Source organism: Thermobia domestica, chromosome 12, assembly GCF_964235325.1.
Source record: "Thermobia domestica chromosome 12, izTheDome1.hap1.1, whole genome shotgun sequence".
Taxonomy (NCBI): domain Eukaryota; kingdom Metazoa; phylum Arthropoda; class Insecta; order Zygentoma; family Lepismatidae; genus Thermobia; species Thermobia domestica.
In genome coordinates this window covers 165,645,415-165,669,703 of record NC_137465.1, presented here as the reverse complement: position 1 = coordinate 165,669,703, position 24,289 = coordinate 165,645,415, and the positions used below count along the sequence as shown (strand labels likewise).

Here is a 24,289-nt window from a genome sequence, read left to right as displayed (position 1 = left end):
ATAAATTCTTCGGATAGGTTTTGATTATACGATACTTCCCCCCAATCAACTCTATCTGCAAATTCTCTTATAAAGTTTTCTGATAAGTCTTGGCTTCCTGAAATAATCTCCCAATCAACTTTATCTGCAAATTCTCTTATAAACTCTTCCGATAACTTTTTCCATAAACATATTTCAATCAAATTAACTTTCTCCTGATATTTGCGTATGAAATCTTCTGTAATGTGATCATAGTTATATTCCTCCTCATAATCATCATAACCTATAGATAACCATTGCTCATTTGTTAGTGAATCTAATATCTCATCAGACAAGTCCATAACGTTTGTATAGAGAATGTTTTGTATAAGAAATAAGTTGTTTTCTTTATTGGCTTTCTTGAACAAATGATCTAACATACCTATGGAGATGCTAAAATTTATTTTGTCTTCATCATTATAACCACCAATATCTAAATATTTACATACACAATCAAATATAGGTTTGTAAGATAATATTTCCTTAGCACTAGTCATGTTTGTTTTTATTCTTAGATTTTAAATTTATTTCATTTTTGTTAGTTTTCTATATAATAAATATGGAGAAAGAATTTGATTTATTACATGATAGACTTAAACTAATTCATCATGATCTTAAACTCTTAGCAGCACTACTAGAGAAGCAAATACTGTTAAAGGAAAAAGAATTATTAATAACACAGCAAAAAACATCTGATTTGAGTAGTGATGATGAATATAAATATGGTAGTGATGATTATGATGATGATGATGAGTAAGTTTACAAAAATGATTTAATTTTAATATGTGTATATGTAACTTTGATGGGTTATTCTCATCAAAGTCCTGTTCTAATACAACGCGTAATATGTAGACAATGGCAGGAGTGTACAATGTTAAGTGTTGTATTAGGATAAATGGAAGTAAAAATAGTACAAAAATGAATAGGAATAATCCGGCGAAGATAAAAATTGAGTAGTAGAATTTTCTATATAATAAATAAGATGAGTAATTATAATAGATTTACTGTAATAGAGTTAAGACGGCAATGTAAAGAAAAGGGAATCAAAAGATATTCCCGATTAAGAAAAGCAGAACTAATAAACCTTCTTAAACAACATGACGATGAACAAAGCAGAAGACAGATTAGAGACATATTCCCATTTAAACAAGAAGTATTTGAAGAACCGAAACCAGCACGTATACCTATAAAAGTAGAATTAGAAGAAACAGCATTCAAGAAGCGCTTACAAACCGTTAAAGTTGAAAACACAGGAGGATATAAAGACCCAATAAAATTTTTAGATACAAGTGGAAGAGTTGCTATTAACAAAATCAAAGAGGAATTAAAATTTCACCCTGTTAAAGTAAACCTTGTTCTCATTTGTGATTATATAAAAGATAAAGAAATACAAGAACGCAATTTCAAAACATCAAACGAGAGAATATTAGAATCAACTGACTTAAGTGAATATATATCTTATGCCAAACAAAAACTTCGTAGAGAAATGGAAGAATTTCAAGGCCGAGGATCAGGATGGACGTTACATCAAATTAAACGCCTAGAAATCAGATTAAATATGTACCATTAAGAGCTTCTTCCTATATTGAACTTCCAAAGCAGATTAAAGATAAGAAAGCAGTGATTAATGGTAAAAATAAAGACAATAAATGTTTCTTATATTCTATTGCAAGATACTTAAAGCCTGTTGAAATACATCCTGAAAGACCTTCACACTATAAACAGCCTGTTAATGAGTTACAAAAGAAGTATTGTGATAACATTGAATTTCCTGTACAATTAAAAGATATTCCAAAATTTGAAAGAAGAAGTAATATTTCTATCAATGTTTACAGCTATGACAAAAACTATAATGTATATCCACTTCAAATCACAAAAAATAAGCAGGAAACTCAAATCAATTTATTATATGTAAAAGATGAAAAACAGTCATTTTTGTTGGATAAAAGACTTATCACGATTAATAAGAAGTCGAGTGACAAAACATACTGAAAAGTTATACTTTTGTGATAGATGTTTAACAAGACACTTTCGAAATGAGAAGCAGTTGCAAAACCATGAATTAGATTGTAAAGAGCATGAGGCTGTTAGAATAGAACTTCCAAAACCATACGACAATCAAATAAAGTTTCAAAACTATAATCGATCATTAAGAGTTCCATTTACGATAATTGCTGACTTTGAATGTATCTTATGTAAGTTAAAAATAGAGCATAATTGTAGTAAAACAGTAAAATATCAAAAGCATAAACCAATGAGTTTTTGTTACTATGTCAAATATTCAAATGGGGACTATAAAGCTCCTGTTAGTTATATAGGTCCAGATGCTGCGAAAGTATTTATTGAAATGTTACAAAAAGAAGCAATAGAAATTATGGAAATATATAAAAGGGTAGTTGATATGATCCCGCTTAGTGAGGAGGAAATAGAAGTTTATAACAGTTCGGATACTTGTCATATATGTGAAAAAACTTGAATGACTTACCACCAGCTGTTGAGAAAAAAATAAATATACTGAAGAAGAAAATACAGTTCTACAAGGATAAAGATGATATGAGTGAAAAAATATAAGAATGGAAGCATGACTTAAAAAAGTGTTTGTATAAGATAAATAAAAATAAAGCAAAAGTAAGAGATCATGATCATTTAACTGGAAAGTTTAGAGGTGCAGCTCACAGTTATTGCAATTTAAACTATAAAAATTATAACTTTGTTCCTGTATTTCTTCACAACTTAACTGGCTATGATACACATTTGTTTATTAAGGAGTTAGCTTATGACACACAGAAAATTAAACTGATTGCAAACAATGAAGAAAGGTACATAACATATGAAAAATATGTAAAAGCAGAATCAGAAAAAGATGGAATAAATTTAAGATTTGTTGATTCATTTAGATTTATGCCAAAGAGTTTAGCAGAGTTAACAAAGAATTTAAAGCCAGAACAATTTCGAGAAACATTAAAGTTTTTTCCGATTGATAAACTTGACCTAGTTAATACTAAAGGTGATTATCCATTTGATTACGTTGATTCATTTGAAAAATTGAAGAACCTGTTCCATTATCTCCAGACAAATTTACAAACAGATTAACAGGAGAAAAAATGAGTCCTGAACGTCATAAGCTTCATGTACGAGTTTGTAAAGAATTCAATCTAGAGTTATTGGAGGACTTAACTGAACATTATAACAAAACAGATGTCCTTCAATTAACAGATATATTTGAAAACTTTAGAGATGTGTGTTTAAAGGCATATGGATTAGATCCTGCTTGGTATTATACAGCACCAGGTCTATCGTGGGATGCAATGTTAAAGATGACTAAAATTAACTTAGAAACGTTGACTGATTATGATAAAATACTAATGTTAGAAAGGGGTATACGAGGGGGAATCTCACAATGCAGTAAAAGATATGTAAAAGCTAACAACAAATATATGCAAGATTATAATAAAGATGAGTGTTCAACATACCTAGCATATCTAGACGCAAACAACTTATATGGATGGGCTATGAGTCAATACATGCCTTATAAAGATTTTAAGTGGGTTAAACCTTACATAGATATAATGAACATTCCGGATGACTCAAAAACTGGTTACATATTAGAAGTAGATTTAGAATATCCAAAGCATTTACATAACAAGCATTCTGATTTACCATTAGCTCCAGAGAACATGTGTCCACACGGCTCAAAACAATCGAAATTATTAACAACGCTTTACAATAAGGAAAGATATGTAATTCACTATAGAAACTTAAAACTTTATATGTCACTTGGAATGAGATTGAAGAAAGTGCATAGGGTATTAGAGTTTAAACAATCAAACTGGCTAAAGAAATACATTGATTTAAATACAGAGATGAGGACGCAAGCTAAAAACAAATTTGAAGAAGATTTTTATAAGCTCATGAATAACTCGGTATTTGGAAAGACTATGGAAAATATTCGAAAAAGACAGCCCATACAATTAGAATGTGATCCTAAGAGGGTAGAAGCATTAATTGCTAAACCTAACTTTGATTACAGAACAATATTTAGTGAGAACTTGTGTGCCATACATATGAAAAAAGAGCGATTAACATTTAATAAGCCAATATATGTTGGTATGAGTGTGTTAGAACTATCGAAGCTATTAATGTATGATTTTCACTATAACACGATGAAGCCGAAATATGGAAACAATATAGATTTATGTTATATGGATACTGATAGCTTTATATATGAGATTGAGACTGAAGACTTTTACAAAGATATAGCAGAAATAGTTGACCAGTTTGACACGAGTGAATACAAGGAAAATAACATATATGGACTACCACTAATAAACAAAAAAGTAATAGGTAAGATGAAAGATGAAAATAAAGGTAAGATAATGACAGAGTTTATTGGATTGAGATCAAAGATGTATGCTTATAGAGTAGAAAATAAAGAAGAGAAAAAAGCTAAAGGAGTAACTAAATGCGTAGTTGCCAAGGAGTTGCAGTTTGATGATTATAAAGAAAGCTTATTTAAAAATGTTAAAACGTATAAGGACATAAACCTCATTAGAAGTTATAAGCACGATATATATAGCATAACCGTTCATAAGGTAGCATTAGATTCCTCAGACGATAAAAGATATATACTACGAGATGGTGTAAATACGTTAGCTTGGGGACATTATAAGATAAAAGAGGAGTAGATGTAATTATATGTAGTATAATTTTAGTTATAAGTTTTAGATGTAAGTTTTTATGATTTTAAGTGTCATAAAAGCATATTCAATCTCACTTTGGGGTATCCGTCTGTGTTAAAGTACAATAGTCAGGGGTGGCTTCATAATTTTTTTTTTTTTGGGTAGTTAGGAGGTGGAGGGGGAAAGTGTCCTAAAACATACATATGTCCCCTACTTACGTATTTCTGCGTGCTTCAATATTTCTTTTGCTGAAATTCTAATGTTATCTCTAATTTCAACCAAGTATCTTGAACACTAGTGCACTCCGAACCTTCTAAAACCGAGAATCTATTCGACACTTCAATCTGGCTCTCCTCTCACCTGACTCTCCTTTATTTAATAATAATAATAATAATAGACTGCTCCGTTTTCAGATATTGAATATTTCCTTTATTCCACGATAGTCTCTCTCTTACTATCACAATCAACTCCTCTGAACGACCGAACATCAGTTGTGCTAGACCGTTCTTTTCTGTCTACTAAAACATGATCAGTTTGAATATGCGTTTTTCCATCTGATGAAGTCCAAGTATATTTATGAATGTCGCGATGTTGGAATTTTGTAATCTTCACGGTAAGGCTTCTGGATATTGCACAGTTTACGAGTCTAACGTCGTTTTCACAGCCTTCCTTATGCAAACATTTATTCCCTATAATTGATTTGAAAATATCCTCTGGTCCTACCTTCGCATTGAAACAGCCTAACAGAATTTTCATATGGTATTGCAGGAGATGATCAAATACCCATTATATTCTTTCGTAAAAACTGGATTTTTCTAATCGCCATCCTTATTTTCTGTTGGGGCATGTGCATTTAAAACAATAATATTACACCAGCGACTCTTAAGAGAAGTAAAAGAAAATCTATCATTAACAAATTCAACCTATGTAATTGCTGATATTGCGTATTCGTTTGTGAACGGAAAGCCCTGTTTCTATTTGGTAATTTTTAATTTGTTCCCCGTAAAAGAACGTAAAATTTCCCGACTTGACTTCTCCATTTCCTTCTCGTCTAACTTCCTGATATCCCACTAGGTCCAGCCACTATTTTTAAACTCATTTTTTACAAATTTTAACGCGCCTGCCCTATAGAGACTTCTTATATTTCATGATCCAAATCTCGTTTCGATTTTACTTTACGGAGTTCGTGCCAAGTTATCAGTTTTGATCCGAGGATTCTGCGAATTTATCTGAACATATATATATATATATATATATATATATATATATATATATATATATATATATATATATATATATATATATATATATATATAAAGATATATATTTACAGTATGAGGTTGTTAGCCTCACACCAAATTCTCAAGCTGGATTATCACCCCTTGTCTGTCCGCGACTGTTACTCAGTATATTCGCAGCTAATCTCTATATCCCAGAGGCCTTCTCCTCGATCCACAACCTGAGGACACGTCGTGCCGTGGTGACAGGAAGACCACATTTTACGGAAATTAATACAGCTATATATCAGAAATACAACAGGTACTGATTATCCGAATACTGCTTTAAAACACACAGAAACAATCAATATGCTCGTATATATGGATGCATATTAAGACTGTGAAAGCTACGATGCCGTAAAAATCGTAAATTAGAGACTAGTGTCAGTGTAGTATTACATAAATGCTTCATACGTTTGACTATCCGAACTATTCTTGATGTATGACATTGTTTCGTTTTATAGCTATATAACTTTATAATATTTTTATAAGTAATTATACTCTTTACCTGTTCTCTGCCAATAACAACTGTATGCATTTATAATACAAAACTGAAATACAGAAGGATAAAATTTTAAAAAAATTATGTGATATTTCGCAGGGCATCTTATGTAAAGGGCGCCTTGTATTCTTCACAGGTTCTGTACTAACAGTCAGTATTTGAATTTATTAAACAAAGCTGGTATACAGGATAACTAGAACCACTTATCTATAAAGTGATGTTTCGTAGGGCGCCTTATGTAAAGGGCGCACTGTACCTTTCACGGGTTCTTCGCCAACAGTAACTGTGTGTATTTATTGTACAGAACTGTGGTATCCAGAAGAGTAAATAAAATCGTTCATCTTTGATGTGGTCTCGGAAGGGCGCCTAATGTAAAGGGCACACTGCACCTTTCGCGGGTTCTTTACCAACAAAACTGTAAGAATTTATTACTAAACACATGTACCTTTATTTATACTGTGATTTGGAGGGCGCACCGGGACACGTCCCGGTGTCCCGGTGGGCCAACACGGGCCTGATTGAATCCACTCTCTTTCACCCTTTCACGACACGTTGATATATATCGTCAGAGTGCGAATTAGATTATTCATTTTGGGGGGGGGGGAATAAACAGTGGCGGATCTAGAAGTCTTTATATTATATATTGGGGGACAGGAAGGATATTGAGAGGGGGTAGAAATACAATGGGAGAAATCCCTCATCCCCTCCGGCAGTTCGCACCGTGGACACCATATGAACCTTTATCTATGAAAGTATATGCAACGATTCTCACAGGAAGCACGAATTGCTCATCTGTCAAAGTAGCCCCGCTCTATGTCAAAGTAACCCTAAATGTCAAAGTAGTCCCGTTTTACGGCTTATTCTCCTTGATGAAGATGTTCTCGTTCATAATGATGGTTCTGTAATTTACAAGCATTTAGTAAGAGTTAACTATCTTCATAATTATTTTACAAAATGTGTTGTACATAATAAATCAATTTGAAGTGGAACAAATTATAAACAGCATTAAAAATAGATTTCATCAGCCCCAAAAGAATTGCTTCTATTACTATCGTGAGTTGGACTGGAGGGTCAAACTTATAGGCTTGAAAAGTACATATCGTTATACATTCAAATTCACATCGAAAGAAACAAACGTTTATTTATTTGTATTTTGCTCCGTTTCTGTTCAATGAAAAACTCGAGAGACCTGGTTGACAAATCTAACACTATTGATTAGATTTGCCATCTGTTTTCCTTTATATTATTGATTATATTGGAAATTGTTTTTTCTATTTCTTTCAAATAAACTAGAATTTTTATTGTGTGTTTTTACTTTCCTCTTCAATACTAGTTAAATATTCCTTAATTTTTCTGGCCTATGTTTAGCAGAAGGGGTCCAGTTCTTTTCTCTAAAAAATGTTACAATTTTGGTAATTTCTGTTCACTTTCGGTTAGTTTAGGGTAGGATTGGTTAGTTTAAGTTAGGTTAGGCCAGTTTAGGTTACGTTAGGTTAGTTTAGTTTGTGTTATATTAGTGTAGGAGTCCCGCATAGTTTTCGAAAAAATGATAGAATTTCGCTTATTTCTATTAATATTACGTTAGTTTAGGTTAGTTCAGGTTAGCTTAAGTTAGTTTATGGTAGGTTAGGTTAGATTTGATTACGTTATGTTACGTCTAAGTACTTGCATCACTCGTTTCTCCTGTAAATTTTGTGTTTTTTACGTGCTTCTGGACCCCTTGTACTAAACATACCCCATTTTTCTAACTAAATTTGTAATATGCATAAATTTAATATTACTTAAATTAAGTTTGATTATTATTAGCAGTGATGTTTTGGTAAATATACACTTCATCGTTTGAAAATATAACGTATACCCATTGGTGACGACACCAATTTTACTGTTTTGGGGGGGAGGGGCCAAACGGAGGGACAGTCATTTTTGGGAAGGCAGTTATTTTTTTGAGTACCAAAAAAGCTAGTTTTATATTCGAAAAAGATAGAGTTAGTCTCCGGGGGAACACCCCAATGATGATTGTCGTCTCACTAGTACCTATCCAATACTGCATTCCATCTTTTGTTAGGTTTAGAATAAGGAATTAGATTTCTGGGTTTTCGGCATCTATGACCATGTTAGCCCGTCACGTATGAGGGATGATGTTCCTCGGCGACTACACTATCCGAGGGAAAGGAAGGAAGGAAGCGAGCGGCCTGGAACTAGCATATTAGGTACTATCGCGGCATTTGGAGTAAACGAGAGAAACCTAGGAACCTCATTCAAGATAGCTGGCTTGAAAAAAGCTTTCACTTGACCGAGTGTCTCCACCGGAAATCGAATCCGGGACCGCTGACATCAAAGACGAGAGTAGTACTCCCCCGCGTTTGCGCGAATGACTCATCCTCACTCTCTTTTATGACCAGGATTTTTGAACTTCGTTCCCTTTTACGGCTAAGATGAATGCTTTGGTACCTCGATTCTGATTGGCTGAGAGAGGTCACGTGACGTTAGGCCCCGCCCACGCGGGAAATTCAAATTTTCAGGTCACGTGGTATGACGTCATGAGTCACCCTGCGGGGAAATCCCTCACCAGGGGTTTTTGAAATTTGTTCCCTTTTACGGGTAAGATGTGTGTTTCTGATTGGTTGATAGCTGTCACGTGATTTTAGACCCTGCGATATTTGAAATTCGTTCCCTTTTACGGGTAAGATGAATCCTGTACCTTGAATTTGATTGGTTGATAGCGGTCACATGATCTTAGACCCTGGGTTTTGAAATTTGGGTATCCTCTTTGATGAGTACTTTGGTACTACGATACATGATCTTAGACCCGCTACACGCTGAACAGGTCACATGGTATGACGTCATGTTTTACCCTTGCGGGGAAATCCATTACTAATTCGTTTCCTTTTATGGGTAAGATGAGTGCTTTGGTACCACGATGATAGAGATCACGTGATTTTAGGTCCTAGGATTTTTGAAATTAGGGTGTCCTTTCTGATGTATACTTTGGTATCTCGATTCTGATTGGTTGATAGAGGTCACATGATTTTAGACCCATCACACGGTGAACAGATTACATGGGAAAACCCCTCACTCATTTGTTTCATTTTATGGATAAGATGAATGTTTTGGTACCTCAATTTTGATTGGAGGATAGAAGTCACATAATCTTACCCTCACCCCAATGCTAGACATTCAGAGTGGTATGACAGTGATCACCCTCGACCTGGATTTTTTTAATGGTTATCCTTTTTGGTACCTTAAAGTTCCCGTGGAGGGTTCAACCTCCTCCTTAAATAACCCTTTTATGGTATGATATTGTACTGAAGTTTACATTAAATATTGTCGTTCTCTTTGACAGATAAGATGATTACCAGCTTTTTTTACCTTGATGGAGATCCTGTCCTTGAATTAGTAGTCTATGTCTCTGGAAGTAACAATGGTGAAAGAGAGGTGTCGCTTGTAGATTTCTTATAACACATTGTTGTGAGTTTAAGCGATTTATTGCTCAGTAAGCGCTTCATTAATGGAAACAGTGTTGCCAGATTTTTTTCTACCTAAACTGCTCCGATTCTTTTCGAAACGGTTCCGCAGAGTACAAGAAATTTTAAACTAAAAAATTTTTCGAACTAAAAAATTTTAAACAAAAATTTTCAAACAAAAAATTTTCGAACTAAAAAATTTTGAAACAAAAATTTCAAAAAAATTCGAACTAAAAAATTTAAACTAAAAACTTTCGAACTAAATTTTCAAATCAAAAAATTTTCGAACAAAAAATTTTCGAACCCAAAAAAATTCGAACTAAAAAAAATTAAAAATTTTTCGAAAAAATATTTTAAACTAAAAACTTTCGAACTAAATTTTCAAATCAAAATTTTTCGAACTAAAAATTTTAAAAAAATTTCGAACCAATTTTTAAAAATAAGTTTCGTACTAAAGATGTAAACCACATTTGAAAATTTTCAAATTAAAAATTTTTTCGAACTAAATTAAAAATCAAATTTTGGACACTAAAAAAATTCTTTAATTATTTTTTCGAACAAAATCATGTAAACCAAATCTTGGATATATTTTCCACCTTAAATTTTCAAGATTACCATTTATTTGAAAACAAGTGTTCAGGGTTTCAAGAAATAATAAAACATATTTTTTTTCAACTTGTTGTATTTTAACGAAAAGTATGTGCTCTTCCTATACATGTTTATTAACATAATAAATACAGGATCTAATTAATGAATATGTTGGACGCGTCATCATCTTTGAATGTTGTAGACGTATCCTGTAAAGAAAAAGAAGAAACGACGGATTACTTTAAGAATTTCTTTTTTCTGAAACAATAAAAATGAGTCAATATTGATAAGAGAGAAATAAAACTTACTCGTAAATGATGGATGTGCTTAGGCTCATCTTCCCCCTCCTCGGGTACATTTCATCCACTGATGGTGGTTTACGAACTTTTTTCTGGGTACTGCATTTTTCTAGGTGTTGCTGCTTTGTGGTTAAGGTTCCTCCTTGGATACGAGATGACTGCATTTTCTTCCACTGATGGTTGTGTTGATGGTTTATGAACTCTTGTGGGTACTTCATTTTCTTCTTGGTGTTGCTGCTTTGTGGTTAAGGAGTGGAAAAAAAGGAAAAGGAAAAAAGAAATGGTGGCCTTATTGGGTGTTTACAGTTTTTTCTTCTTCATCTTCTTTTTCCAGTTCCATCTTCTGTTTTTTAACGTACCCGTACGGAACCGTATCGTAGGAATTGATTTCTTTAAATCGACGTTTTGTGTACTGGATACTGTACATTTTTTCTTCTTTGCGTGTGACGATGGTATGGTCTTTGGTCCTGCATATCTTATGGGGGATAGTGATGGTGACTTGTCCACGGCATTGATTTGTAATCATTTCTTTTAGCGTGTTGAAATTTAATTGTTGTCCTGCATTGTAATTTAATGTAAATCCTCTAATTTTGCATATGTAACTGGTGACGTTGGTATCCGGATTGTATATTTCTAGGCTGTAATTTTTTGGTCCTCCACTGACAAATGTCTTGATGTATGCTCGTGGTCCATAAGACTCCATCTCATTCGATAAGCATCCCAAGTACGTTGAAGGTTCAATGGTTGGCTCTCCAGGCTTCTCCGTAAATATTACAGAATCCGTGTCGAAATATAAAACACGTTCCTGCAACATTTCCAGGTACTTGTACAGTTCCAGACGTGCCTGACATGTTGTAAATGCACCTAACACGACATTGGTGTTTCGGTTTTGAACAGGCACATGTTCATTGTACTCCCAGAACGCATACAACATCGTATCATTGATGGGTACAATTTGATGGAGTTTAATGTCGGGGGAAGTGAGTTTTTCATAAAATTCTTCCGGCCGATCAATAATTGTGGTCTGGCTAAAGTTTGATCTTTGCGAAAGTTTTCCCCAAAGAGCATTAAGACAAAGCTTAGATAAACTTCTTCGTGTAGGATTATTTTCAATTTTGGACCGATCCAATGCAATACCTTCACGCTCCAGGACGGTTTGTATGAATTTTGATTTGTCTTCTTCGGTCACACAGGAACTGGGCCAGCCAGACGCTTCCATTTTTGATTTTAAAAATGTATTGATATATTCCGTGAACAAGCCACCTGTTTTCGTGATGGGATCATATTGTTCAATGTCATAGTCCCAAATTTCAAAAATTTCCACTGGTTGATATCCCAATTCTACTGCTTTCTGGATTTCATATGATACCCATGTTCCAGTGAGGCACCGCTCCTGGTCGTTGTGCGTACACGTTGCTGTAGGGTCTGGGTTCATTTCTTCGGCACACGCAGCACACAGTGGAAAGAGTAGTTTCTTGTTACATCGGTAAGGCAGGAGACCATGATAAAGATGGCGACTTGGTAATATCGTCATTTTGATTAGACCATTGACTTTATTTATTGGTGGTATATTTTCATCACCCTGTAGATAAATTCGTGGATGGCCTACAGGGTATTTAGCACACTTATTGATGTAAGGATAAAGCGAGACAATATCGAAATATTTTATTACTTCCCCCGCTTTTTCGTCGACTTGGTGGTACAATTTCACGCAATTGGTCCTTCCTCCAAAAAAGCTATCTCTTGGATTTAATGGTCTGCGGTTCATGTACGGGTGATTCTTCAGATACGTCGCCATTGCAGGATTTTGTTTTAAGAACTGATTAAATTCGCACTCCCACATTTCATGTACAATGTACCCCAATTCACGCAGTCTTGCATTTTTTCTTTGCGTTCGTTCATAACGGAATTCCATGGTGTCTTCTGGATTGCTGTAGATGGGCTGATTACGGCCTGTAGTAAAACATACTTTACACCCGTGGTAAAAGCAGCCGGCATGCTCGTAGACGTGCTCCTCTAACGTCTCAGGATCTTGGTAGTAACCATCAACATGGAATCCCGCAATAAACACTTCTTTTTGTCGGGCCGCATGTAAGATTTGTTTTTCTTCGGTTTTTTCAATGTAGGCCAGCCATTGCATTGCAGCGATCGATTGGGTACTTCTCCATCGATAGCCATGTGCCGGTAGAATTCCAATGGTGTTGGGTTTAAGGAAATTCCGGCGGAATACTAAATTGGAAGCACTGGCAATCGTGATCGTCTCCAAGAAGGGATTCACTTTGGTTTCTGTTTCAAATGACGTCATAAACGAAACGCATGCTTGTCGCAGTACATTGACATCTTGAATACAATACTTGAGAATTTCTTTCTGGAAATCAAACGTGTCATTACGATGATCGTTGTACCACTGCATGAACTTGTTTCTGTCTTCGACGGGCATTTCATCTGCACCATAATACTTTGTTTCTGGAAGTGGTCCAATATACGATTGATTCTCCTTGGTGTTGAAGAAATGTGGGAAGTAGCCTTTGGTTGCGGGTAAATTGAACGCTTTTGACAATTTACTTAATGCCATAGGTAGGAAGTTCAACGAGTCAATGAACGTCAGATTATTCAAGGTTAAACTCAGTATCTTGGTCCCATTTAATATGACGTCAGGTCTCCATTGGCATTGTTCTACCATAGCCTTTAAAATAAAATGTCCATCGTATCCCTTAGCGTTGTGTGCGACACAGAAAATCCTATTTATATTGGGACGCCGTTCCCGCAAGTACTGAAGAAAATCATAAACTGGATCCTCTCCTTGGAAAATATGCTGGCGCTGACCACACGTACTGCAAGACTGCTGGATATTATTGTTTTCAACACATGCATAACATACTTGTTCTGCAACCAATAAATTTGGAATGTGTACATACGTATTATCGCCAATATTCGTGTCCTGCATAGATTCTATATCATAGAATATCAACAAGGCTTTCTTTGCGTGCATGAGTGAAGGAACACCAGGTTTCAAACATTGTCGATCAGGAAGCATAAAACATTGATGGGATCCTGGAACAATCTTCTTACAAACATTGCAAAAGATCTCATTGCAATCATGATGTCGTTGTCCAGTATGCACAAAAGAATATACTCTGTAACATCTAGTACATTGCTTCACCATTTTGCATATAGGTTCCCCTTGATGATATACAATATTACGATGATTATTAAAACATTGTTCCCCATAAAATTGCCGATTGCAGTCGTTGCATAATATCGGCGTTTGATTCTTGTCGCATAGGGGTCTCTGTAGACATTTGGAGCACGTTACAGGACAATTTTTTACATGTTCATTGCGTTTACTATACTTTTTATGGCACGCTTCACAGTAGAACTTGGTTGCAAAACAAGCCGTTAAGGATTGAATGATGTCAAAATGGCCAGCCAAACAAATTAAATTTATGGGAGTGCGATTTTCATCGTTCGGTCCCTCGTACATGATGTCACGGCCTGAGAAACTGGTATACACTGTAATTTTATATTCTTTAAGGTATGCCTGGAATTGTCGAATTTCATTTACACTGGCACCATGATCCAAATTGACTCTTGCATTTGCACATAGCGCATCGACTTCTTGATCCACAACATATTTCGATTGGCGTTGATATTGCCAATAACGTTGCACATCTACATTCTTGTATGCCTTCAGACCAATAGCAATAACAAGGGCGTACGCCAGGCACCTTGAATCTTGATTTTTTACACGTACAATCCCTTTTTTGCAACGTAACAATTCTTCATTTTGAAGTACTCCTTGCCGCAAACCGCCGCCATAGCCACGTGGTATATCCACACGATGGAAATGAACGGTGAATGGTTCGTGCAGGAGAAATGCATTGTTACTTTGTAACACTCTTTCGAATGAGGCCCACATCGTTTCCAGTGTCAAGTTTCGTGCTTGGCGAAAACTCACCCAAAACGGTTTATTCGTGTTGCGTGGTGATATTACCGATAAACCAACCATCGCCTCATCGTCGACATTGGCTAACAAATGGTCTAGCATTGCTTGGAAACTATTATGTACATACTGTATGATATCGGTTCCTACGGGCGGTGCATTAAATTGAACTTCGAGCATTCTGCCCTCGATGTTAAATCGTCTATAATGACGAGTGATTTCATTGCGCACAGTAAAACCCGATTCGGCCATGTTTAAAAATAAAAACAAACAATCAGGTACGGTAAAACAAATATGTAATGGGAAAAAAGGAGTTGAGCAGCGTGAATTTACTACAAAAGAAAAGAAGAAAGAAAAATCTTAATCACCTGATAAACAGGAAATCATAACGTTTATGATAAATTCTTAACTAACCAATTCATGTAAAGGTCCTGAGTTTGATTCTCTGGCGGTGGCGTTCAGAATCTCATTATGAAAGCATATGTACTAGAAATCAGTTTTTTTAAAAATAATTATGTTACTGAAATAAGTGTTTTATTGCTGTCAAACTCGAAACCATTACATCAGCATGTAACTGACCTACCATTCTATAGTGATAAAAAAAGAATGCATGAATGAATGAATGTTTCAACAGTACTGAGATGTGATAAAGCACGCGTAAGCATTTTTTTTCTACTCACAACGACCTTTAAATGATGCGTTTGCAAGTTGAAGAGATTCACCGAACATTAACGTTACCCATGCGTAATTGTCAAAACAAAATCTGTATAGCGTAAATCTTTTTAACCACATATTCATGCACTCGTGGCTAAGCGGTTAGCGTACATGCTTCGGATATGGAAGGTCCTGGTTCAATCCTCGGTGGGTTTGCTTTCCCACATCGGATCGCTGTCAAGCCTTTTCTGAAATTTAATATTCTCATGCGTTATCATACATTCTTTTCAAAACTAAGCTAAATGGTTGACGTACACGCCTCTGGCCTTGGTTCAATCCCAGGTGATTGCTCGAATATCACGTTAAGCTAAAGGGGGCCGCTAATGCTTTCAAAGGGAATCGAACCATATTATTCTCAGACATAGTTTCTGAAATTTTGTAATGTATTCTTTTCAAAACTAAGCGCACACATCTTTGGCCATGGTTCAATTCCCGACGGGTGCTCGCTGAAGGGACGCTAAACCATATCGTTTATCGTGCTTAGTTTTAATGTGTGGAGGTTCCTGATTCGTACTCCCACTTTCCCATTCCACTAATTTCTTCATAGTCTAAATATTTCGTACTAAAAGTAAAACAGTGTATGAGTGATCCACCCCCACAAATATGAAATAAAATGATTTTCGAATCTTGGGTGACAAATAAAATCTCACTGAACTTACCTCAAATTCAATGAACACAAAGTCGGTGCAGTAAAGCTTAAATGAAGACACTTCTAAAAAAGCAGATCTTCTTCACACGATAGTTGAGAGCGATGTAGGATTTGAAAAATGAAATTTAGATTTTTATTTAGGTCGTTGTGAAAACGATGTCACCGTCAGCCAATCAGAAACGAGGAAATTTATAAAATGACATCACAACGAACCAATCAAAACGCTCGCTGCTTTTGTCATGAATCATGAACCAAAACGATGTGTAACAATCGATCGTGACGTCATTCACGTTTCTCAATAGTTACAACATCTAGTATCGCAATTCCGATGCCAATTCCCTTCTGCCAGGATCATGTCACTACTTGTCGTAACTGTGACGACATTTCATTTTCCTCATATTCCATACGAGAATGTCAATGTTTGCTTTTTTTCCATGAATCATGCTGACACGTTCGTAGTAAAACAAAAAGTAATGCGATCCGCTGACGTTTGCATTTTTTCAATCATATGTGCTTCTATGTCGTCACACAAAGAAGTCTATCAGCATTTTATTTTAATCCACGTTACACTGTCAGATTTATTTTCTTAAAGTATATGTGTATCCTTTTCAAGAACCATGGTTCGAAACCCACCAAGCACGATTAAATCCGAATTCATTCATAGCTAAGCGGATAGGATACACATCTTTGGTTTGAAAGACCTGAGTTCGATTCCTGGAGAAACATTTCTTAGGATTTTTCTAAAACTTGGTTTCAATTTCTAGTTCGAAAATTTTAAAAGTTTAGTTCGATAAAAAGTTTGATTTGAGAAGTGTTACACTGTCAGATTTATTTTCTTAAAGTATATGTGTATCCTTTTCAAGGACCATGGTTCGAAACCCACCAAGATCGATTAAAACCGAATTCATTTAAGCGGTTAGCATACACATCTTTGGTTTGAAAGACCTGAGTTCGATTCCTGGAGAAACATTTCTTAGGATTTTTCTAAAACTTGGTTTCAATTTCTAGTTCGAAAATTTTAAAAGTTTAGTTCGATAAAAAGTTTGATTTGAGAAGCGTTACACTGTCAGATTTATTTTCTTAAAGTATATGTGTATCCTTTTCAAGGACCATGGTTCGAAACCCACCAAGATCGATTAAAACCGAATTCATTTAAGCGGTTAGCATACACATCTTTGGTTTGAAAGACCTGAGTTCGATTCCTGGAGAAACATTTCTTAGGATTTTTCTAAAACTTGGTTTCAATTTCTAGTTCGAAAATTTTAAAAGTTTAGTTCGATAAAAAGTTTGATTTGAGAAGCGTTACACTGTCAGATTTATTTTCTTAAAGTATATGTGTATCCTTTTCAAGGACCATGGTTCGAAACCCACCAAGATCGATTAAAACCGAATTCATTTAAGCGGTTAGCATACACATCTTTGGTTTGAAAGACCTGAGTTCGATTCCTGAAAAAAACATTTCTTAGGATTTTTTCTTAAACTTGGTTTAAATTTCTAGTTCGAAAATTTTAAAAGTTTAGTTCGATAAAAAGTTTGATTTGAAAATTTTTAGATGTGATTTACATCTTTAGTTCGAAACTTTTGTTTTTAAAAATGTTTTAGTTCGACAAAATTTTGTTTCAATTTTTTTAGTTCGAAATTTTTTTTTGGGTTCGAAAATTTTTTGTTTGAAACTTTTTTTGTTTCAAAATTTTTTTAGTTCGAAATTTTTTTTTTGGGTTCGAAAATTTTTTGTTTGAAAACTTTTTGTTTCAAAATTTTTTGTTTGAAAATTTTTGTTTAAAATTTTTTTGTTACAAAATTTTTTTAGTTCGAAAAATTTTTTAGTTTAAAATTTCTTGTACTCTGCGGAACCGTTTCGAAAAGAATCGGAGCAGTTTAGGTAGAAAAAAATCTGGCAACACTGTTTCCATTAATGAAGCGCTTACTGAGCAATAAATCGCTTAAACTCACAACAATGTGTTATAAGAAATCTACAAGCGACACCTCTCTTTCACCATTGTTACTTCCAGAGACATAGACTACTAATTCAAGGACAGGATCTCCATCAAGGTAAAAAAAGCTGGTAATCATCTTATCTGTCAAAGAGAACGATAATATTTAATGTAAACTTCAGTACAATATCATACCATAAAAGGGTTATTTAAGGAGGAGGTTGAGCCCTCCATGGGAACTTTAAGGATAACCATAAAAGGGAACAAAATTCTAAAATCCAGGATCACCGACATATCGCTCTATATTTCACTCATGGGGTGTGTGGCGGGTCTAAGATCATGTGACCTCTGTCGGCCAATCAGCATCGAAGTACCAAAACACTCATCTTACTCGTAAAAAAAGGGAACGAATTTTAAAAATCCCAGGGCTTAAGATCACGTGACCTCTATCAACCAATCAGAATCGAGATACCAAAGTATACATCAGAAAGGACACCCTAATTTCAAAAATCCTAGGACCTAAAATCACGTGATCTCTATCATCCAATCAGAATCAAGGTACCAAAGCACTCATCTTACCCATAAAAGGAAACGAATTAGTAATGGATTTCCCCGCAAGGGTAAAACATGACGTCATACCATGTGACCTGTTCAGCGTGTAGCGGGTCTAAGATCATGTATCGTAGTACCAAAGTACTCATCAAAGAGGATACCCAAATTTCAAAACCCAGGGTCTAAGATCATGTGACCGCTATCAACCAATCAAATTCAAGGTACAGGATTCATCTTACCCGTAAAAGGGAACGAATTTCAAATATCGCAGGGTCTAAAATCACGTGACAGCTATCAACCAATCAGAAACACACATCTTACCCGTAAAAGGGAACAAATTTCAAAAACCCCTGGTGAGGGATTTCCCCGCAGGGTGACTCATGACGTCATACCACGTGACCTGAAAATTTGAATTTCCCGCGTGGGCGGGGCCTAACGTCACGTGACCTCTCTCAGCCAATCAGAATCGAGGTACCAAAGCATTCATCTTAGCCGTAAAAGGGAACGAAGTTCAAAAATCCTGGTCATAAAAGAGAGTGAGGATGAGTCATTCGCGCAAACGCGGGGGAGTACTACTACGAGAACGTTAACGACTACGCTACGCGGGGCCCGTAAATAAGAAAGAGAAACAAAGCTTTCTGTTATTCTAGCCCTGATTAAGGCTCTCAGACCCGAGGCCAACAATTGAAAAAAAATGAAAATGAAAAGAAATCTTTAAGTTTTACGCCCCACGGTTATGCCGGTTAGGCTAAAGGAGATGGTGATTATGAGAAATGAATGAAATGGTGGAATAGTGGAAGAAAGTGGGAGGAAACGGGAGAACCCCGAGAAAACCCACGCACACGGTGTTTGTCCACCGCAAAGTTCACTTAGCGGGGGCTGGGATCGAACCCGGGACCCCAAGCACCAGAGGTGAACGCTCTACTACTGAGCCACCGCGGCCCCACCAGAAATTACATATATATGAATGATAGACATGGAGTCATTTTAAAAAATCACACAAAAGTAATTATGGTATATCAATATCACAAAATTACTTTCTTCAGCAGCTATCAGTGTTTAGCAGATAATATATTGTAACATTTATCGAAACTTACCTTGTAGATCGAATCCTTCTAATATATTAAGTGCTATAAGGGTAGTGATCCCTAGACCATTCGGGGGAATTTCCCAGACAGTCTTCCCTTTGTAATCAACTTTGACGGGATCAACGAAATCAACAGAATGATTAGCAAGATCTTCAAGATTCATTACGCCTCCATAATATTGAATTTCCTCCACAATAGCTTTTCCAATGCGGCCAGTATAGAATGCATCTTTTCCACCAACAGCTAATTCCTACAAGACAAAATAATAAATAAATAAACAAAAGAATGTTAGAGCATTAATAAAGCTAGTCTATATTAAAACTATAGATTTACATATACTTAGCCTCATTTAGTGTATTATATTTTGTTTAATGTCACCACAATACTAGCATGAAACTGGAAGGTCTATGCCATAATGTTGGAGTACTATGTACGATAATGATTCACTATGAAGAACAAGTCAAAAGAGACTGTACATTTCGTTTGGTGACTATCAATTCAGTTAGAAGAGCAGTGATCACCAGTGCCAGCACAAAGGACCAGTACTAAGAAAGACTCTTTCGTGCTGTGTTCGTCGAAAGAGATGTTAAGTTCTGGATTATATTAGTTCATTCTCATGTTGAAGAAGTCATCTACTACATTTTCCAATATTTAGAGATAGAAACAGAAGTTCACTATTCACTACATGAAATATGGGTACAAATCCCCTGAGGGAAAGCCGTTTTCCTCAAAACCTATAAAATGACGGTTAATGACTTTATTTTTAAGACCGACCATATAGAGACTAACTACAACTAGTGGAGTCACGTGAGGTACACTACAGTCACAAGAACTTCTGGACTACACTGGTTAAGTATGACTCACCTAACTTTCTTCTTTCGTAACTATGTTTTCTTCTATATTGCACACATTATTTTTTCTTATACCTACGTATGATTTTACGTAAAACTTTTTTCATCATAATATTAGCTTCTTTTCCTTGCTTATCCTGATGATTTTGTTTTAATAAATAGTTTTTTTTTTCGAACATAATGGCCATATCACCATACCACGCTTCAACTTCATTCGTGAAGCAACGAGTTTCCCAATCGGACAGCCCTCATTCATAATATGACGATAATGCAATACCATCTATTTACTCAGCATGATTGGGAAATATTTTATTTGCTTAGAAAGATACCTCTGTTACAGAAGCGCCAAGGATAAAAGAGCGAACATTAAATTCTGTTTCAAAATCGTAAAAAGTGCTAGTGAGTCTGTGGAGTTCATGAAGTAAGCGTACTAGTCAGGGGCGTCTTTAGGGGGGACAGGGAGGGACAATTGCCCCCCTGAATTTGAGGTTTCTATAGATTTTATCAATAAAATAGTAGTAAATCAGTGAAATAACGCGAAAATTTACTTATATCAAGGGGTCTCCCCAAGCAAAATCTGAAATGACGCTCCTGGTATTAGTATATTTATATTCAGTGGTAAATGTGGATCTGAAAAGACGGGGGGACGGTAGGTAGCGGCATGACGCCACGCCGTACCCCCTGCCTATTTTTGCACATTGTAATTTTTTTAGAAACTGGGGGCGCCGTACATATTTTTTCCGAGGTGAGGGGACGGCGTTCCCCCACACTTTTACCCCTGCTTGTATTCGTATGTTGTGCACAGATATAGGATGCTAAATATGGTTGAAAAGTAGTTGAAGCAAGTGAAGATAAACCCAGCCCTGAACATCCAAACTTATTGCCAAAAGTACAAAACAGAAACATGAAGATCGGAAGATAACTTTGGTAGATGATTCATCAAATTTTAACAGAAAACTTTAGGAAGAAAGAAAATTCTAGATTTTTGCCACATTCGTTGTCCGATTAACAAAATCATCAACGTAGTACGCAGAAATGTCCTTCAAATTCCTTGTAACAAAAAATCCTAAATCCCATTGTTGCAGAGGATGAAACTTTCTGTTCTCACTGTGATCACAGTATAAATGACAAAGAGCACAATAGGAGGCACCACAATGAACAAACAATTCGTTATCCAAAGTATAAAAAAAAATTATTGTGTTTCTGCGATAACAAGAGAATAGTTCATTAAAAATTTACTCCTGAGACACAAAAATGTCAGTGCAATATTATACCTGGTACTTATGTATTTTGGAACGCCTATAAAAAAGGATTATCCAAGCCTGGCAAGTATATTCAGCATCTGGTAGTTGGTTCGTTTCGCACGATAATGTGCCAGCTCACCACAAAACAAAGAGAATGTTTAATCGGCAGCCCTACTCCCTTGATCTGTCTCCCTGCGATGATTTTATATTCCCAAAACTAAAGTTATCATTTGAAAGGGCGAATTTTTGACGTCATTATCCGTCAGTATAAATAAAAATTAATTCCAAGTAGAAATAGACGAACCGTAGAAAAATGGTTTGATCTAAATATCCTTCGATAGATTCTACGCTGTGATATGTATGTACGAATAAAGTGATTGTGCTTGAAAGTATTAAAATAAAAGCTGTGGCGAATGTATATGTGGACTGATTGTACTTCAGAAAAGAATACTGTTTGGGAAAATAGCAAGGTAAAGAAAGACGCGCTTCAAAAGGTAACTTTTATAATTTCTGTATATTTTATTTATTTTCTATTTTACATTTTTATTTTGTACACTACTAATTGAAATCCTATTCTTCTCACGGGAAGAATAATATTTTTTTGTAAAATATTTAAAGATTAAGAATTAAGTAGAATAAATAACGATGAGTAACGCCTTCGGCGTTGCCCTGTGTAAAATGCCGTTCTTCGCATGACGAGGATAATGAGTTTATGGAAAGTATTGGAATCTCTTCCCCGCAGGATACGCATTTTATGAGTGTTATTCCTGTTTAATAGGCAACCAGCATTTGTTTCAAAAACGAAGGGTTGCTTAATCTGTTATTAACTGTTTTTAAATGTAGTATTTTTTTTTTTTCAGATTGCATGCCATATTTGTATCAAGTTTCGTTTAAATTGCTTCAGGCATGCCATGGTTATATTGGGCATACAAACATACATTATATATTTATATTATTGCAGGTATCGGTGGCGTATCATGGCACAAGGTCTAACCTTGCATGAGCAGGCTGGTACGCAGTATAGCAGTCCGTGGTACAAGTACAAAGATTGTGACGAAGTGTAAAATAACCTTGTGCCTTGGTGGATGCGAAGACCATAACGGATTCGAAGCTAATAGACACAAGTTCTAGTCTAGTAGCTTAGCGACTGGATCATGCAAAATGTGATACCAACATACCACTTTCAGGGATGATAGACCTATTAATAATAAGTAAATCCTGATATAGACCCAAATCGGCGGGGGTCTTGTTTTAGGTATATGACGTCATCAATATGGCCGCCAACGAATTTCGACTTAACTGAGTTTAAAAATGTATAACTCCATTACCATTGAAGGTAGAAACTTTCTTTTACCTTTATTTTGCAGAGAATACATTGTACCTTTATTGTCATTATAAATACTTGCCTTATATTGCCGCCATTTTTAAATATGGCGTCTCAAACTGGAAAAATGTTTATTTTCAAAACGATTTTCTATGTTTTATAGCAAATAACTTTGAAACTGCTATGGTTATAGGAAAATACTTTGATATAATCATCAAAGATCATTTCAATAGCTTTCGAACGCGACCAGAATCATTGATGTATCTCAACAAATAACCGAGATAATCAATTTTTTGTAGGACTAAATGTCAAACTTTCGTGAATAATGTTCGAATGTATCCGTAGATGTAGTTATATGGCATTTGTAGTTCCATTGCCCTTTGATAATAGGAACATAGTACCGCTACCAGTATGTTCCTTTAAACGTGGAGAATAGCAAATCACAAGTATTTATCTTTTGTCCGTGCTGAAAACCCTTTATAATGTCATAAATCCAAGATGGCCGCCGCGGTTTATCTCCGGTACGAGAAGTGAAAATTTCTCGCCACAGAAAAATAATAGAAACATGCAACAAAAGCCAATCTCTTTCTTTGGATGTGAAAAAATCTTGACATAACATGTGATTGACTCTCCTTTGTGTCTACAAGCCAGTATATGACGTCATAAACACAGTATGGCGCCATGGCTTACATACGGATTATGAAAATTATTTATTTCTCGCATTAGAGAAACGATATAAACGTGCAACAACCATCAATATCTTTCTTCACATGTAGAATCATAAAGACATAAGTTTTGTCTTTTCTTTCAGGCGAAAAGCGAGTATATGACGTCATAAACCCAAGATTGCCGTCGACTCTTAAATATGTGTAATGCATAATATTATATGATTTATTTTTCTCGCCCAATTCAAATTTTGGCCCAATTTGTCCCTGGATGTTCGCCTTGGATCATATCAATTATGTCCGTTGGATATCAGTATTCGTAAAGTCTTTGGGAGAATTGAATGTATGAAACCCACAAGTATATGATGAATTTCAGAAAGGTAATTTTGTGGAAAGAAAGACTAACAGTAAATATTCGTACATGTCCCACGACCTGTTACATGAACAATGTAATAAGGATCTAAAATGTGAAGGAGGTGCCATTGGTCTATTTGATAA

At 35.4% G+C, this 24,289-nt stretch overlaps 1 protein-coding gene across 3 annotated transcripts in view; it reads right to left on the bottom strand.

The window, feature by feature from the left end:
• LOC145666810 (glutathione hydrolase-like YwrD proenzyme) overlaps positions 1-24,289 on the bottom strand; it is a 125,623-nt gene that overhangs the window by 47,805 nt on the left and 53,529 nt on the right. For all 3 annotated transcript variants that reach the window (XM_081734374.1, XM_081734372.1, XM_081734373.1), the window contains exon 6: positions 19,717-19,957. In XM_081734374.1, coding sequence (XP_081590500.1) covers positions 19,717-19,957 — 241 coding nt within the window. The remainder of the gene's footprint in view (positions 1-19,716; positions 19,958-24,289) is intronic.